This window comes from Pyrus communis, chromosome 6, assembly GCF_963583255.1.
Source record: "Pyrus communis chromosome 6, drPyrComm1.1, whole genome shotgun sequence".
Taxonomy (NCBI): Eukaryota; Viridiplantae; Streptophyta; class Magnoliopsida; order Rosales; family Rosaceae; genus Pyrus; species Pyrus communis.
The window spans coordinates 13,929,016-13,945,765 of record NC_084808.1 but is presented as its reverse complement, the minus strand read 5'-3'; the positions used below and the strand labels follow the sequence as shown (position 1 = coordinate 13,945,765).

The following is a 16,750-nucleotide window of genomic DNA, read 5'->3' as shown; positions in this document are numbered from 1 at the left end:
GCCAAATGTTTGTAGTTACTTTTACTATTGCACTGATAAGTGATGCATGCAATTTGGTGGGAGGGGCGGATAGACTTAGACCATCTCCACCTGGAGGAGAGTCAAAAGGCTCGTTTTAATCCTCTTATCCTCTAAGAAATTAATATTTTAATGAATAGTGCAGTGCCATATTTCTTACCATCTCCAACCGATGGCCAAATGGCCATAAGGCTCGTTTTAGATTTGTCACAAAAAACTGTCTCCAACCGATGACCAAAGAGCCATAAGGCCAAACATAATTTATTATTTAAATTTAATAACTTCAAGTAAATTTAAAAAAATACAACTTAAATTTAATAACTTCAAGTAAATTTTAAAAAATACAACTTATATATTTCAAGAGAGCTTTTATATAGAGTATAAAAAAATAAAAAAATAAAAAAAGGAAGTGGATGGGAGAGTCCCACGGCTGTAGGAGAGGAAGTAAAAAAAAAAAAATGGATGTGGGTGGGCATGTCCCACACATCAGCTGTGGGAGAGGAAGTATAGAAAAAATATAGAAGTGGTGAGAGTCCCACATCAACTGTGAGAGAGATTTGAGCAAGCTCTAAGGCCTATAAAAAAAACATCCAAATATTCAACCAAACATACTTTTTGGGCCTATAATTAAATATATTTTTCAAAAAATTTTGGCCCAAAAAAAAAATATTTAAATAACGATAATTGACGTTAGCTAACCGTTGCTAGCTGGCGTTAGCTAACCGTTGGTTTCAAATTTATGGCCCAGTCCGGGGCTAGCTGGCTGGCTCCCTTGGCCTAATCAATTGGCCCTTTAGCCCTTTTTTGTCTAGTGGGGTCCACAAACCATTTGCCCTAACTCTCGATTGGAGACGATTTTTAGACTATTTTCGACCCTCTGGACTCTTCGGTTAGAGATAGTCTATTCTACCACTAAAGCCAGGCCACACGGTTTTGAATCGATACATAGCCATATGATGATGACGCTTCATTAATCCAGCAGCACCATAGTATATTGTACAAAATTATTTCTTGCTTATATGACTGAGAGTTCACGTGCAATGAAAATCAACAACTGGAGTTGCGCTGCTAGCACTTGTAGTGATTATAAGAGGACGATTAGTTTATATTTCAATGACTTGTTTGGGATTGTTTCTTGAAAGATTAAAAACAATTTCTAACAGAGAAAAATGCTTCTGACTATATTTGGTAGAAAAGTTTAAAAATGTTTCTGGTTTTAAAAATGTTTTATAGGGGAATATAAAGAGTAGAAGAAGATGAATTTGGATTCTTAATTAAAAAAATGGATTTTTTTTAATAATTAATATCACCAATAGCCTGAGCGCTTACGACTAGAAGTACTTTCTAGTCCCAAAAAGACGGAGTGGAATTTTTTCCCTTCCAAATTCCTTTCACTCCAGATGTTGATGTTTAATCGTGACCATTCAAATATGAGAAGATTGGGTGGGTGATGGATTTAGGAGGGAGTGAATCATACTCCATCTTCAATTGCAATTTTGTGCGAAAAGGAGTACTATTTTTTTTACATTACTCTTAAGAAAAATAAACTTATAATCGAACCAAATTTCCACTAATCATTTCAAACACAAAATAATTCAACTCCTCCCTAGCTAACATATAATTAAGGAAGTGATTTTTGTAGAAATTGTATTTGGCACAACTGAATAATTCTATTGATATGTTAACGATATATACAAGAGTTATTGTTGCACAATAAGGAATCCGTCAATCTAGGAATTACGATTGTAAGTATAAAATCAATTACATGAAAACTTCTAACAATTTTCGCATACACATTTTTTCTTTGTATACAAGTTTTTTTTTTAATTATATTTTTTGGATTAAATAAGGAAAGAAGAATTAATGGATAAAGAAAAGTCGTCCTTCCAAAAAAAAAAAAGAAAAAAAAAAGTCGTGTGCGGGGGAAAAAAACTCTGTGCAAAATCATTTCCGAGATTAGCAAAAGACCCAGATTACTGATTCTGGCATTCTAGGGCTCCAAACTTACACAAAGCAAACGAGGAAAGTAACATGTAAATATCGAAGAGAATAAGATAAAAGAAACCCAGAAACAAATACCCTTTATATTATTGAAGTACTAGCTCCATGCAGTATGTTAATTATAAAAATTACTGCTCTCAAATACAAATAATACCTTACAACCATGAAAAATCTTTTTTCCAACTTACTTCATCATTGCTGAAATAAAACCCGTCTTCTCTGACTAACCAAGAACACTTCCTAAAAGGACCGCACCTCTGAAAATCCCTCGGGGCCTTAAACGCCTCAAAACTCCTCCTTATTCGGTCCCATTTCATGGTACATTTGAAACGGTCAGTAGTGCCCCAGAGATTGGTCCTCAGGCTCCAGCTAAAATCTTCATGCTCCTGAAGTGCACGTCCACCAAGATCACTGTGTTGTGATGCACACCAAATCACCAACGGCAGGGACGAGTTGTTCGTGAAGCCGTTGATGACTCGAACGTTGTATTCTGTACCGTAGAAGTTATGGGGTTCTATTGACATGCAGATTACGAAGAATGCAAGAACACAAAGAAGCAGAATGCTAGTGAGGGTCTTCATGTTTTGAGTGTGCAGGTATGATGGAAATTATAGAATGAAATCGAAACCATTCTTTAAAAGGTGGCCTCAAACCAAAAAAGAATACTTTTCACTACCGTGGAATGGTAACGTTATAATAGTATGCCTAACCTACTTTATAGTTATTACCATATATACAGATAGACGAGAATTTTTTACTGCCACAACTATGTTTAAATAAGAGAAATAAACTTAGAATTTGAATAAAAATCAGAATTTATAAATTGTCATGCATATTTTCTTGTTTGGATTCATATATACACATAAAATTTGAGATTTTCGCATGAAAAAAAAAATTTAGAATTTGGAACCTCCAGTTTCCAAGTTCAAATTCCATGTAAATACGTGTTATTTTCAAATTTACATGAAACATGTGTGAGAATTAAAAAATAAAAAAAATAAAAAAATAAAAAATAAAAAAAAAACTCAACCATGTGTGGCAATCACCAACACATGTTACCACCACAAATCCTTGTCACCGCCACCACCATGACCGCCACCACAACCACCATCTAACATCATCACTGCCACCACATACCGTGGTTGCTGCCACCTTTTCGCCACTACCACCCACCTTCATCACCTCCACCATCATCACCGTCGTCACTGCCACCACAACTACTATCTCTTATTTATATACTAATGACTCTATCCACACTTTAGATCATTTCGGATTTAAATTTCATTGTTCTGTTTAGTTAGCAAAACAAGAAAATTCACAAATTCTAAAAATTAAAATTTTGTCATTTCAATTTCCATCATTTTAGCTAAAATTCCTTAATAATTTTACTTCCTCATTCAAACGTAGCGTAAATTAAAGAAAGTAATATAGTGGGATAGGCCATGGAGAGTGAACCTAATAATTGTTTTCTTCAATCGAAAGTCACCAGGGATAGAGCGAGTGTCAAACTCTTTTGGTGAATGAATAAATATAAATTGTTTTCTGGTATCTAGAACCTTTATGATGTTCTTTTAGGTACCGTTTGGTATGTGGGACGGGACGGAACAAAGTGGGACAAGACGTTTCGTCCCACGTTTGGTGCGGCTAAAACGGGTGGAACGAGTTGTTCCACGGGACGAGTTTTGGGTGAATTTTCGTTCCACCTCACCCCTCTGGAACGACTCGTTCCACATCGGTGGAACACAAAACTATAACCTCTCCGTCTCCTTCTTCTTCCTCCTTGTTTCCATCCGAGGGCATCTTTGCTTCCGCTCCGTTCCGTTCCGTTCCGTCTTGTCCCGTTCCGTCCTGTCCCGTCTGCATACCAAACGATACCTTAGTTTCTTATTTTTGTTTTCTTACAATAATTGGTGCATGAATATACACTTAATGTAGATATAATTAACTTACAGTAGCATGAATATATATTTTTTTATGGGTAATTCTATTAACACCTCACAATCATATGAATACACCCTGTAATTTTATTTTATTTTTCAGTTAAATTTCAGTGTTTACCTTGATTTGAATTAAGTTTTGAAATCCAAAATAAACCCCATCCACACCCTTATGCCGGCTTTCAACCACAACAGTGCCTGGGCAAAAATCCCAACCACTCGCCATGCTCTCTCTCTCTCCATATATATATCGAATCACCAGCCACTCACCGGTAGGTAATAGGGATTTGGGAGATGAGATGTGTGAATCAAGAGTGGTGGGCAATTCTCGGTGTGTTAGAGAGTCGGTCTTGGCTATTAACTTCCGTGACATGGGGGGTCTTTGGCTATGCTGATATTGATGACGGATACCTCTTATATGGGTGCCCCATGGCCATCGAGCTAGCTTTTATGCCGTCATTTGTTTATGGGGATGGGGGTGGCTTCAGAAAAATGGAGGACAAAGCTGGAATTTTAAAGGCACATTTTAGATGTGGGATGTGTTCATAAAGATGTGGGATGTTAATAAAACAACTTTTTTTTATTAACTTTTGCATGAATATACACTACATAAAGTAATTATTTAATGAAAGGTTGGTACGTACCAGTTTGATAATAACAATGGACTAGGAGAAATTATATTGATTAGAAAGAAAATGACTGTAATTTAAGATAAGTAGTATACACTTTGATGTAAATAATTATAGGATTTAATGATTATATAATTGTGGTTATAAAATGTGACACCACATCAATACCAAACAAAAGCAAGGAAATTAGAGTACTTATCTCATGACTTTTCAGGTGTCATAACTCACAAACGTGCTACCTAATAGCCATATATATGATGATTGGGACGCTGCCCCACTTAAATGCAACAACAAGATATAGATATTTATCAGCCATAAAATGTGCCTTTTTCTTTCAAACACATGATAGTATATATCCGCAACAAGTCACAAGACTTAAAGTTATCCAGAGTATTGTATCTAATTAAGATATTGCGTTTGATCTCTCTGATCCCAAATATTGCTTTAAATCGGATAACACTATTATAAAAATATGACTTTTTAGCTAAAATAGTTCATAAGATTGACATAACTTCTCACTTTGATCTCTGAAATTTGAAGTCAATAGAAGTGACCTCTGAGTTTATCCATCATCAATCATTTTGGTCATTCTGTGAAAAATCTCTATTAAATAAGGATAAAATGACAAAGATACCATCAATTTTTTGTCAAATCATTTTGGCTTGTTTATTAAATTAAGGGTATTTTTGTCATTTTTGTCCTTAATAGAATTTTTTGCCAAAGGACCATAACGATTTATGGTGGACAAAATCAGGGACCATTTGTATTGATTTTAAATTTCACGATAAAAATGAGGAGCTGTGCCAATCCGAGAGACCATTTTGACTAAAAAGCCTAAATATATTATGATAGTATTTAAATTCAAGGGGTTTGACTATAATGATATGTATTACTTAGTGGTACGAATTTTATGCAAGATTTAACTTTTGCAAAAATTCTTTAGATGCTTATATGTAAACTTTAATTATTGATTTTTTGGATCACTTGATGATACGAACAAAAAAAATTGAAACTTAAGATTATATTAGTACTTAATCTCTACTGGACCACACCAGCATTACCCATTGGAGTAGAACTCATGGACATTAATTTTTCTTTGTTTGCTTTTTAAACAATTTGCGTGTTAGGAGGTAATCAAATCTTTAACTACTTATAGCTAAACAAACATCCTGATTTATCATAGTGTCTCTCCAAGACTGCAAGATTTAGGTTCCAATTGGAGTTTAACAAACCCAATTAATTACATTTAGCCGATCCAAACTTTTATCTTATGTGATAACCAGTACTGGGACAGGTGACTATTGGGCATTGGAAAAGAATAATTAAATTAAGGCCAAGTTGTTCAAAAAAAGGCCAAGTTGTTCCTAGTGGATAACCATAACCAGTAATCTAGCATATCTCAATACCCAAGTTGCACCACCAAGCTGTGTTTTGGTGTTAAAAACGCAGCACTTGATAGAATAAAAGAGGGTTCCGATCGTTGTTTTTTTGCCCGTAGATTTGTGTATGGCTTAAAGCTGCGAGTCCTAGACAAAACAATAAAGCCTAGGATGTAATCCTGTAGAACTTGGTCATGGCAGAAGATTTATATTTGCCCAAAATCCATTGCTTTAAAATTTAATGCCTACCTTCTTTTTATATGATATATACGATTCTATTGGAGTCCTAATTAGGCGCAAGAAACAGGCGTGCGCTTGGGTTTCTTTCTAGTAGACCTGCAGGCTGCAGCCCTTAGGCTGCATTTTAGCAAGCCTGCTACTTGTTGGCCTTCCTCTCGGCCTGTCTTTCAGCAGCCAGCAGCTGACTGGGCTTACATCCAGTCTCGGCCCGAGTCCCAGCTGCAAGCATGCAGCTTGCTTTGCACTCTGGGCTGCCTGCAGTATCCCTTTTCTCGAGCCCAATGCCAAGCTGCAGGGCTCTGTTTGCACAACAGCCAACACAATCGTGCTAAGCTGCAACCTTTCTTCGACCCAATCCCACGTTTTAGGCCCCCGTTACGAGGAGTGGTCGGTATGGAAGCCTAAACCTGGGATTCCGAATCCCAAACTAAAAATTTTCGAGACAAGAATTTAAAAACCAATTCCGAACCGAAATTTTGTTATTCCCAATTTTTAGAATTTTCAAAATGTTTTCGGTATTTCGGGATATATTGGGATTGGATTTTGGGTTTTGTGCTTTTGGGTTTTTGGATTGAAATTTGAGATTATTTTGGATGTACGCTAAAATTTGGGCTTTTGGCCTAAAATTTTGTTCTCCAATTTTTTATGTTCCAAAGTTCCAAACTACTTAATTTCATACTTCTATTTCTAATAAAGTTTACTATAAAACTACTTAAATTCAACATGCAACATGCATGCAACCAAAATAAATATAATTTTCGGTTCGGTTTGTGATTCCCCAACCATTAAATATGTAATCCCAATTCCCGTACCGAAAGATTCAGGGATCGGTTCGGTATGGATACCGAAAAATTTGGTATTATCGGTTTGGAAAATTTTCAGTATGGGTTGGGATTTTTTTGGTTTGGTTTGGGATTTTAAGAAAAATTTCCAACCCTACCCATTACTTCGTACCTTTCCGGTGTCCTCGGCTAAAGCCCTAATGGGCTATATTTTCTTAATTGCTTAGCCCGAAGCCAACCAAAACTTATATGACCCGAACATCATTATTATTTTTGCTTCCACAATTAACCTCGTATGATCTATTAGATTAAATTAAGTGATCAGCATTCCATTAATTCGACAAAAATCTAAAATTATTGGCCCGCAGTCTACTTTGTGGAATTAATGATTCAATATTTTTTTTTCCTCGAAGCATTAACATCCTTTCATAGTCTCAAAGCTACTCAAACATGGGTTCCTGAAGCAACCCCAAATTCACTACACTTGAATTGTATATTGTATTCTGTGTTCTTTCAAGTACCCCCTTTTATGAACTCGAAGTTCATACTAAACTCAAACTTGTAGTTTCAAATTTAGCACCTTTGAAACTGAAAGTTTTCAATCAAAACATGCACCATGAAACCCGAACATTTCATGTTAAAGTAAACTAATACATGTCTGTAGAACTCGAATGTTCTAACTGTATGTCTATAGATCTTTAATTTTCTATAAGACTAACCATGATCTTGTTCCTCCATTACAGTGATATGTCGAACTTTACCGCTTTGAAAGTATCCTAAAGAAACTACTTGAAGTGGGTTTAAGGCATGAAGATCCATGTCACCACCCAAAGTCTTAGAGCCACCATTGAAGAGGCGAAGCTGACAAAGCCACCGCTATGATTTTCATCCGAAGACATATGCATGATGCACTGCAAACAAAATAGCTTGCTGAAGAGGATCTACGCACTCTCTGGCTCACTCTGGCAAAGCGCTTTAATCACTAGAAAGATATATTCTTGCTTGAAGTAATACACAACTGGCAGTACTTACGATTCAAAGACTTTATGTTTGTGAATAATTACAATTCTGAAGTTTGTCGAATCCAATCACTACTCAACTTCTGAAACGAGGACTTGACTAAGCATGATCTCATGGCAAATACCTTTTTGACCTTCCATGCCACCAATATTGTCCTGCTTCAACAATATCGAGCACAAAAGTTTACCAAAATTTTGGATTTGATCTTTGTTTTACTTCTCGTTGAAAAGCAAAACCAGTTGGTGATGAAAATCACCAAACTTAACCTACTGGCTCGAACGCTATGCCTGAATAACAAGCGACCACTTCTCGACTTTTAGTCACTCTAAATAGATTGGACTGAACATGAGCTTCCTAGCAGGACCTAAAGTCATGAGCAATTTTGTGACTTTATGTTTTGCTTTTTTGTTATATGGATTGTATCATCTGGGTTTTGGTAGATCCGGTGATTTAAGACCCGTTAGGGGAGTTGGCGTGTTGGGTTGGCAATGTAACGGCAAAGGGTGTGAAAATCCAAGCTTTTTCAATAGATGTGCGGCAAGCGGCAAATGGAAGGAAATAGACAAGATTAGCAGAGGAACGAAGTAGTGTAGTAGAGGAATGAAGCAGGTCCGTCTTAGCTAGTCCCATGGTTTTCGGGGACTCTAGCTAAGAACTTCTAGCGACACTGCCAATCCTAACTAATGTTACTAATGTTAGTCCTGCATGCTAACAAACACTGGACTACACTAGGAGTTAGTCCAGTCTAGTCCAATGACGCTTAGTGAAGCCAAACAATGGGCCTTAAAGGTGGTAGTGGTCCCTAAATAAGACTCCATTGGAGATGCTCTAGGTAAGTTTACGAAAGCTCAAAACCATAACTAAACCAATTGATTACAGTTTGATGATTAGGCCTTCTAATTTCATTATATTTTTTGTTAAAACTAATATAGTTTGGATGGGCCAACTTGGCCGGTTCAGTCAGATTGATGCCCACTCCTATACAAAACAGTTAAAACTGCTCAAATTGGGGGAAGAGGTGGTTAAATGTGAAAATATAGACTTTTTGCAATCAATGACGATTCGACATGTGGTGCTTCTAAGTTGATTTTCATTGCTTTAGATCACCTACGAGTGGGAACATTTCTGCTCCCCACCCAAAGTGATAGTGATGCTCACCACCCTATTTATTACTGTTAGATAAATTTAAATTTTGAAATTTGGTACTGGATAAACACAAATTTCAAAACTTAAACTCATCCAACAGTGATAAATAAGATGATGAGCATTAGTACCACTTTAGGGTGATTTACAAAAATATTCCCACAATACCTAAAGCAACCAAAATGTTAGTGTGGGAGAATCTAATATGGGCTAGGTCTTATAAATCTATGTGGACTTAGGTTTACTTGTACACCAAGTCACTTGGCATATATATGTATATGTATCCTTGTAAGATCAATGAAATTAATACAATTATAATTCGACATGGTATCACTCGTTTAGGTTTCCCGTTTCATGGTAAACCCCTAACTTTCTCCCTCTTTTCCCAATTCTTGTTGTCTCTCTAGGCTATTTTTCCCATACACTTTTTCCTTGTGCAATGACCCCTCCCCTGTCCCGTCCATCATGACTACTCAAGCATCTTCCTCCTCTACACCCATTGGACCTTCTCTCTTTGGTCCTAACGTTGCTCACTTTCTGAAACTCACCAACTCCAATTATCTCCTTTGGCTTAGTCAGATGATGCTGCTTCATCTGGGTCACAATTGTTTTGGTTACGTGCATGGCACAATTCAAGCTCCTCCCGTTACTCTTCCTACTACTGACAAGGAGCCAGCTAAACCGCCAAAATTCACTACGCAGTTCCAAACTGATAAGTTGGTTGTCAGCTATTTGACTTTCCACTCTTTATGAACCTATTTTGTCCCTCACTATTGGCAAAACCTCCTGTCATGCGATTTAGGAGCATCTTCATGTGCACTTTTCTCAAGCTTCTCTTTCTAATGCTACCAACCTTTGGTTTCAACTTGTGAAATCTTCAGAAGGGTTCTCATTTCATCTCGGACTATCTTGAACAAGCTAAATTTGTCATCGACTCTCATGCTGCTATTAATCAACCCGTCTCTAATACTGATTTGGTGAGTTCTGTTCTCAAAGGTATTGGTGCTGATTATTCCGTATTTGTGACTGCTGTCGTTAATTCTCCTCCCCTGCTTGAGTTCCCGGACTTACGATCTCGCCTATTGCAATTTGCATCATAAAATAGTTCACATCCACAAGCACCACGTGTCGCGTCCTCATTGATCACAAAAAGCCCATATTTCCACATTTACCCCCACCACGTTAGCCTGACTTGGTTTCCACCCGCTTCCTTGAATACTCCCCAAACAGCACAAGCAACAAATACTCAGGTGTGATTCTGAATCGGTGAAGGGAAACGCTAAGAAAGCTCCGAAAATGACAGAGGCAGTCATAAGAAAAAAGCCGGGGATGGCGAGCGTGAAGGACATGCCGGTTCTCCAGGACGGTCCACCGCCGGGGGGGTTTGCTCCGGTTCGATACGCTCGCCGGATCCCCAACAAAGGTCCCAGCTCAGTTGCCATATTCCTTGCTGCCTTTGGTACCTTCTCTTGGGGCATGTACCAAGTCGGAAAGGGCAACAAGATCCGAAGGTCTGAGATTTTTCATCTTTTTCGTATTGCTTTTTAAATTTTGTTATACGGGTTTCGTTTTAATTTTTTGAACTCCCTTTTTATTTTGTGGAATTGAGCCAAAGAAATGCGGATGATCTTTCTGGGTTTTTTTTTTTGTTTCATTGAATTCTTTTGCAATTGTTGTACCCGTAGTGTTTTTCTTTGATAAATTACAGTAATTCCCGATGTTTAGCTTACAATTTCAGGGGTTTTAATTCGTATTTATCAATTTTTGGAGGCATAATTTGCAAACTGTTAAATTCTTTATTTTTAGGGGCATGTGAGTAGTTAGATGATATGCAGGACGGTCATATTGATTACGGTTAATTTGGGCTGAGCTGAGGATTAAGTAAAAAGAGCATTTTGGATGAACGGGTAAAGGGGAAGAATTCAGGTGTAGCCGTGTGGTAAGCTCATTCTCCGATAGTAATAGTCCTGTGCTCAACTATTAGGGTAGTCCATTTAATACTTGTGAAAATAGACTCGAATACATTCATAATGTGCTAAGGGGCTCATTTTGCAGCCTGCATTACATTGGTAACAACTCTGAATTGTATCAATTAGTTTGAATTCCATATTTGGACTGGTTTTTCTTAGCATTACCTGTTTTATCCGGATCCCACCGAGTATAGTATGTAGGGGTGCATGAGTAATGCCTGGAGAGTATTAACTTATCAGAACAGCCTCCTCAGACCCTCTGCTCCCTATTTCCGGATTATCATCTCTTTCCATCAGCCACTTAAGCCTCACCCTCGTCTTTCACAGATGTTTGTGACCTCTGCTCCCCCCTCTATCTCCTTCCACACACCACTCACCAGATTGGCAGCATAACCAACCATCCCACCTCTAGTAACCATCCTAATTCAGCTTGCACAATCAGAATACGGATTGATCTGGTGTGTCGTAACAGCCCAAAAGGAATCAACTTTGGAGGCATGTCGTAAATGTCTGCTAGACAAGTGTTCGAATAAAGACGAAGAATCAGAGTTGAGAATTTTCCTTTGTTTCTTTATGTGTGTGCTTGCTTATATAAAACAAAGAATAAAAGATTGAAAAGTGATGGTTTTCGCTCCTCTTGCTTAGTGCTAAAGAATGACGAGGAATGCAATGGAGAGTTTAAACCCTTTATTTTTTACTATGGTTTCAAGGTCATCTTGTTTGGGCGATATAGACTATGCAGTTCAGTCTATGTTTTCTATACCTGAATAAGGATGTTTTGGTTTTATGTTCCAAAAATGAACCAAACTTGGGCAGAGTTCGACCCTGAATGCATCAATTGCATATCCCTGAAATGTGGAGTGCTGATGCTTTAACTAACCCGGAAAGTGGATATTCTTGTGCCTTCATTTCATGCAGTTTCTTACTTGTTCCATGGTACCTTTTAATTTGAGGTGTCAGTTTTGAGCTTTGGAGACAATCGGCAGGTGTTCTTGGTTAGTTCATCCATCTGCTTTCCTCAGCATTTATAGCCTTGCTTATTGGAAGCCTTTCTTGAAATCAAACCTTCAGCTAGGTTAGTCCTCTAGGTTATCGTGTGTGATCCATTTTTATGTGACACCTAAAGCTCTATCCCCAACTGATGTGCAAGGCTAGTATAAATTAAATTACGTCTTCATTCACTTGTCAAATTGGATGCTGCCATGAGGTAATAGTAAGAAAATAAGCAGATGATAGGTGTCCTCTTATGATTTATTATGATGCTCATGAAATGATGATCTTGGTTCCTTGGGATGAAAATGTTAGAATGAGCTTTTAAGTCTTCATGGTTAATAGAAACATTTCATTGACTTTATGGTGATAGAAAAGCCGAAGATGTGTATATGTTGATTTTTAATAGATAATTTTGAAATACGAGATTGGGTGGCTATTTGGACAGCGGAAGCTACTGCTTTATCTGTTTTTTGCACGTGTTTTCTTACATGCCCTTGACTTTTATTTTTCCTTGGGAATGAGATTGGGGTGGAAGATGGAAATATTAGTGTGATTTGCTTCAATTTTAATTTTACAACATTAGGAGAATACTTGATTTTCTTTTCCTGTCATAGTAACAAGTAATTAATTATTTGGGTAAGCGGAACCAACTATTTGTTCTCATTGATCAGTTCCTGAATATAATGTATATTACAAGCTTAAAACTTATCTTTATATAGGGCGCTCAAGGAAGAAAAGTATGCTGCTCGCAGAGCAATACTGCCAGTGCTTCAAGCTGAAGAAGATGAAAGGTAAACTGATTATTTTGTTGGTTGTCTCCTTACGGTCATGTCTCATGTTCGTAATCTTCATCTCCCAGAATTGCAAGTCAACAAATCCACTTATCTGTCTGTTTTGTTTCTTCAGATATGTCAAAGAGTGGAAAAAGTATCTTGAGTACGAGGCTGAAGTAATGAAGGATGTGCCTAATTGGAAAGTTGGCGAGAGTGTCTACAATTCTGGAAAATGGATGCCCCCAGCAACGGGCGAGCTCCGCCCTGAAGTTTGGTGATACTTTTTTCTACTCCAGTTGCGTGCGTGATCGGCTCTAGTTGTTTTGTTCTCTCTTATTGCATGTTTGCTTTGGTGCGATGCCATTGCCTTGTTCTTGTGAAATAAAAATGCAGCAGAAAACCTATTCTTCTTGTTTGCAAATACAACAACAGCAATTATCTTATTTTGCCCACCTTATTATCATTCTCTTCTTCATTACCTAAGATTAAGAGTTAGAACAAGGAAGACTTTTCGTTCACTGTGCTATTCGACGATGCCTAAAACGCGTGATATTTTATCTGACTGTATTGAACAAATTTTATGAGGATTAATTTTACTTCAAAAAGGGTTAAGAGTTACTTGTTACCTAAGAATGAGTGGAGCCGGGAAAACTCCGATAGCGGATTGGATCCCATGAATGAGTAATGCAAGGGAGAAACCGAGCCCGTGAAGTCGCGGGACGGGAGGAAGAAAAATTCAATCAGACAAGAGCCTCCTAGGCAGATGTGTTTCATGGCAGAGGATTCACGTATTTTCTGCAAACACAAGAAAATAACTTATATAAACAAATCCAACGTAAATCATTGATTACTTGTTACGTGAACTAGGGTTGTCGAAAAAAGTTTACCAAGCTGATCACACGAGAAACCGCTCGTCAGATGTGAACATTTTAGCTCTAGAAAAGGCTCTAGCCTTCAAATCCTGACGGACTTGTTCTTTATGCAACAGATATGCTTCCGCCACTTCCCGTTTAATTCCGACGATCCAACTTGATGATAAATTCCAAAAGGTAAAACAATCACAGAGGTTCTAAATGCATATTAGCACAGTAATACTGACATAACAAAAGTCCCGTACAAAAACAGAAATGCGAATATCCGCCTTGAGAGATGAAGGTTGAGAATTATCCGCAGTTGAGGGAGAACAACTTGGCGAATTCTTTCCAGCCCTTGTGAAACCACAGCCTTTCCTCACCCCTTCCCAATTTAATTGAGCAATATCGAGTCTGGCAGCCAATCTCCATAACTTCAACTTTCATTCCAAGGAAATAGAAAATGTCATTTACATAAAATCCAGGAATAATGCATTTAACAAGATCTGGACTCAATGACGAAATGGCCAAAACAATAGTTCCACTGGATGCGAACAAACTCCGCATTTATGAGCTATCAACTATCATTATTTTTCACTACTATTTACCCAAAATAAAGAAAAGAAAAAGAAAACTTCCATTGCTTTATTCACCAAAAAGAAAGGTTTCTCTAAGCCTTCCTTTCACATATAGAAGATAATAAACTTATGGCGGTAAGCCTTATAATTAACACCGTGTCCTACACCAGTCTCTCTTTTGTCACCTTTGTTCTGGCAATCTTGACAATAAGTACACTTGCTGCTACATCATCCCCTACTCTAGCAGAAAAAGTTACTAATCGCCATTACGAGATTCACGTCATCAATGGCTTCACCGACAGCGATAAGCCATTGATCATACATTGTCTGTCCAAAGATGGCTATCTTGGCGTGCACACCCTTTGGAAGGATCGAGAATACAATTGGGATTTCGGACTCGGCATTGGAAGAGCACTCGCTGCTCCTGCGACTTTGTATGGGATTCACAGCAGCAACACTCTGACGTTCTCTATGGGGGTTCGATGAAAAAACACATAAGCTGCTATGGAACAGAGAGGTGGTTTTGGTTAGTTAAAGAGGCTGGTGTGGAGTCTAAAATAATCCCAAATATTCTAGAGGCGACACGTGAACTTTTATTCAAGAAAGATAAGATTGCCCTCAATAAATGGGCAGGCTTCTCAAATGCTCCCACGCACAGCCTACACCCCTGGAGGTCTCAGCAGCTGAATACGACTGCTCATAACTCACCTGCCCTTGACAAAGAATTAAGGATAAGGATTAATTACCCAAATCCTATCTTTAATACATTCCTTATTGAAGATTGACTCCAATCAAGTAAGTAATCCCAATTTAAATCAATTAGGGATAATTACACCATTATCTCAAAATATTATTTCCTATTTAACATCTTGGGTATATTTAGATAATGTCTCTCCATTAAACACTATATGGCCGGCCCTAACCCTATAAATACCCCATATTCTACCAAATTTTGAGAGCTTTTGCAACCTTAAAAAAACACTAAACACTTTACTCTCTCAGAGAAACTAACTTAGGCATCGGAGATCCGTTGACCTAACCCTTTTGTAGGTGCATTTTCATCAAGACTGAAGACGGCGGAAATTTGCATTGACAAATTGGTGCTTTCATTGAGAGCTGATTCAAAACACTCAAAGAAGCCTCTCGCATTTGTTTCTTGAATTTTTTGTTACGTTGAATTTCTCACACGTCGTATCAATTAATTTTTCCTTCAAATGTTTCTTGATCAATCCCTGGAGAAAGGATACAATGGTAGGAAACTCAGAAACTACAGCGAACAGAACCTCGTACGTTCAACCGAAAAGTGGAGACGAGGACATAGCCCCACGTCGGAGGTCCTCAAGGTTCAACACGACGGCAGAAGGAGCCCCACCGTCGCGAAGCCACACTGCTACCACCATCATCGTGACCCACCAGGCCACGACACCATTTCCACCTTTACAGTGCCGCAATCTACGAAACCCTAGGTTACCAAACCCTAGGCAAGAGACCCAGGTCCACTTCCAAGCCCATAGGCAGGAGGCCCAAAACTTGGCAGCTACCATAACAAGCCCTGGGCAAGAGGCCTAGCCCACTGTAGTAGCAGGCCTTATTCCACAACAAGCCCAAACCCGAGCCCAAAATGCGGCAACTCCTGCCAGCCAGGCAGCTCAACGAGCCCAGGCCGAAGCCATTCAGCCAGCAGGCCATGATGTGGCAGCCCAACAGCCAAAAGGGCTTATGGCCATGCAAGCCCAAGGTGAGCAGGTGCCAGTCCAATGCGTCGCGCGACCTGCTCCGACGACCTCGCCCGTGGCCCAATCCATTCCGAGGTCACCTCCAGCAGTCCAGATTTTGACCACAGGTCCCACGATCAATTCAAGGTTACTTACACCCCACTTTTCTGCGAGAATGCCCGTTTTGGGCTCAAGCTTTGTACCTGCAATCCAAGCTCTTCCAATCCAAATGGCAAGCACCACCTGCTCTAGCAAGTCGCCAATTCAATGAACGCCCTCGCGCAGCAGACCACCTTGGTGAACCAACTCCTCGAGCGCATCGAGATGCAGTGCACCCCAGACAAGGTGTCCCAAAGCAAGACAAGGGCAGAAGAACGTGACTCATTCCAGTGACGTCCCGGCAAAAAGCCACTCAGCCCGCCACAAATCGTGTGTTCGGGTAGTGTGCACTCTCGTTTGGGCCCTCGGGGAAACATCTTTTCTTGCCTAGATGCGCAGAGAAGCGTTCATTCCTGACTCGGTTCATGAGTCAGTGTACATTCGATGTTGGGTCCATACTCCGATGAGCACTCAGGACATTCCAAGCGAAGCGTCCACACGAGGCTAGGCCCATAAAGAGATCCTCCTACGAGGCAACGGAGTAGGCAACTATCTGACGCCCAGAGAAAATGATGTGAGCAGTTCAACTCAAGTTCCATTGGCAACCCCCGCTAAGAGCGAC

General features: G+C 38.9%; 2 protein-coding genes across 2 annotated transcripts; one reads left to right on the top strand and one right to left on the bottom strand.

Moving 5' to 3' along the window:
* Window positions 1-2,064: 2,064 nt before the first annotated feature.
* Window positions 2,065-2,639, bottom strand: LOC137735918 (S-protein homolog 21-like). The gene has a single exon (XM_068475271.1). It carries the CDS (start codon window positions 2,598-2,600, stop codon window positions 2,175-2,177), a length of 426 nt encoding a protein of 141 aa, XP_068331372.1. The 5' UTR covers window positions 2,601-2,639; the 3' UTR covers window positions 2,065-2,174.
* Window positions 2,640-10,347: 7,708 nt separating this feature from the next.
* Window positions 10,348-13,328, top strand: LOC137737174 (NADH dehydrogenase [ubiquinone] 1 alpha subcomplex subunit 13-B). The gene is made up of 3 exons (XM_068476573.1): window positions 10,348-10,660; window positions 12,832-12,903; window positions 13,019-13,328. The coding sequence occupies exons 1-3, from the start codon at window positions 10,446-10,448 to the stop codon at window positions 13,161-13,163; spliced, it is 432 nt and encodes a 143-aa protein (XP_068332674.1). The 5' UTR covers window positions 10,348-10,445; the 3' UTR covers window positions 13,164-13,328.
* Window positions 13,329-16,750: the final 3,422 nt, after the last annotated feature.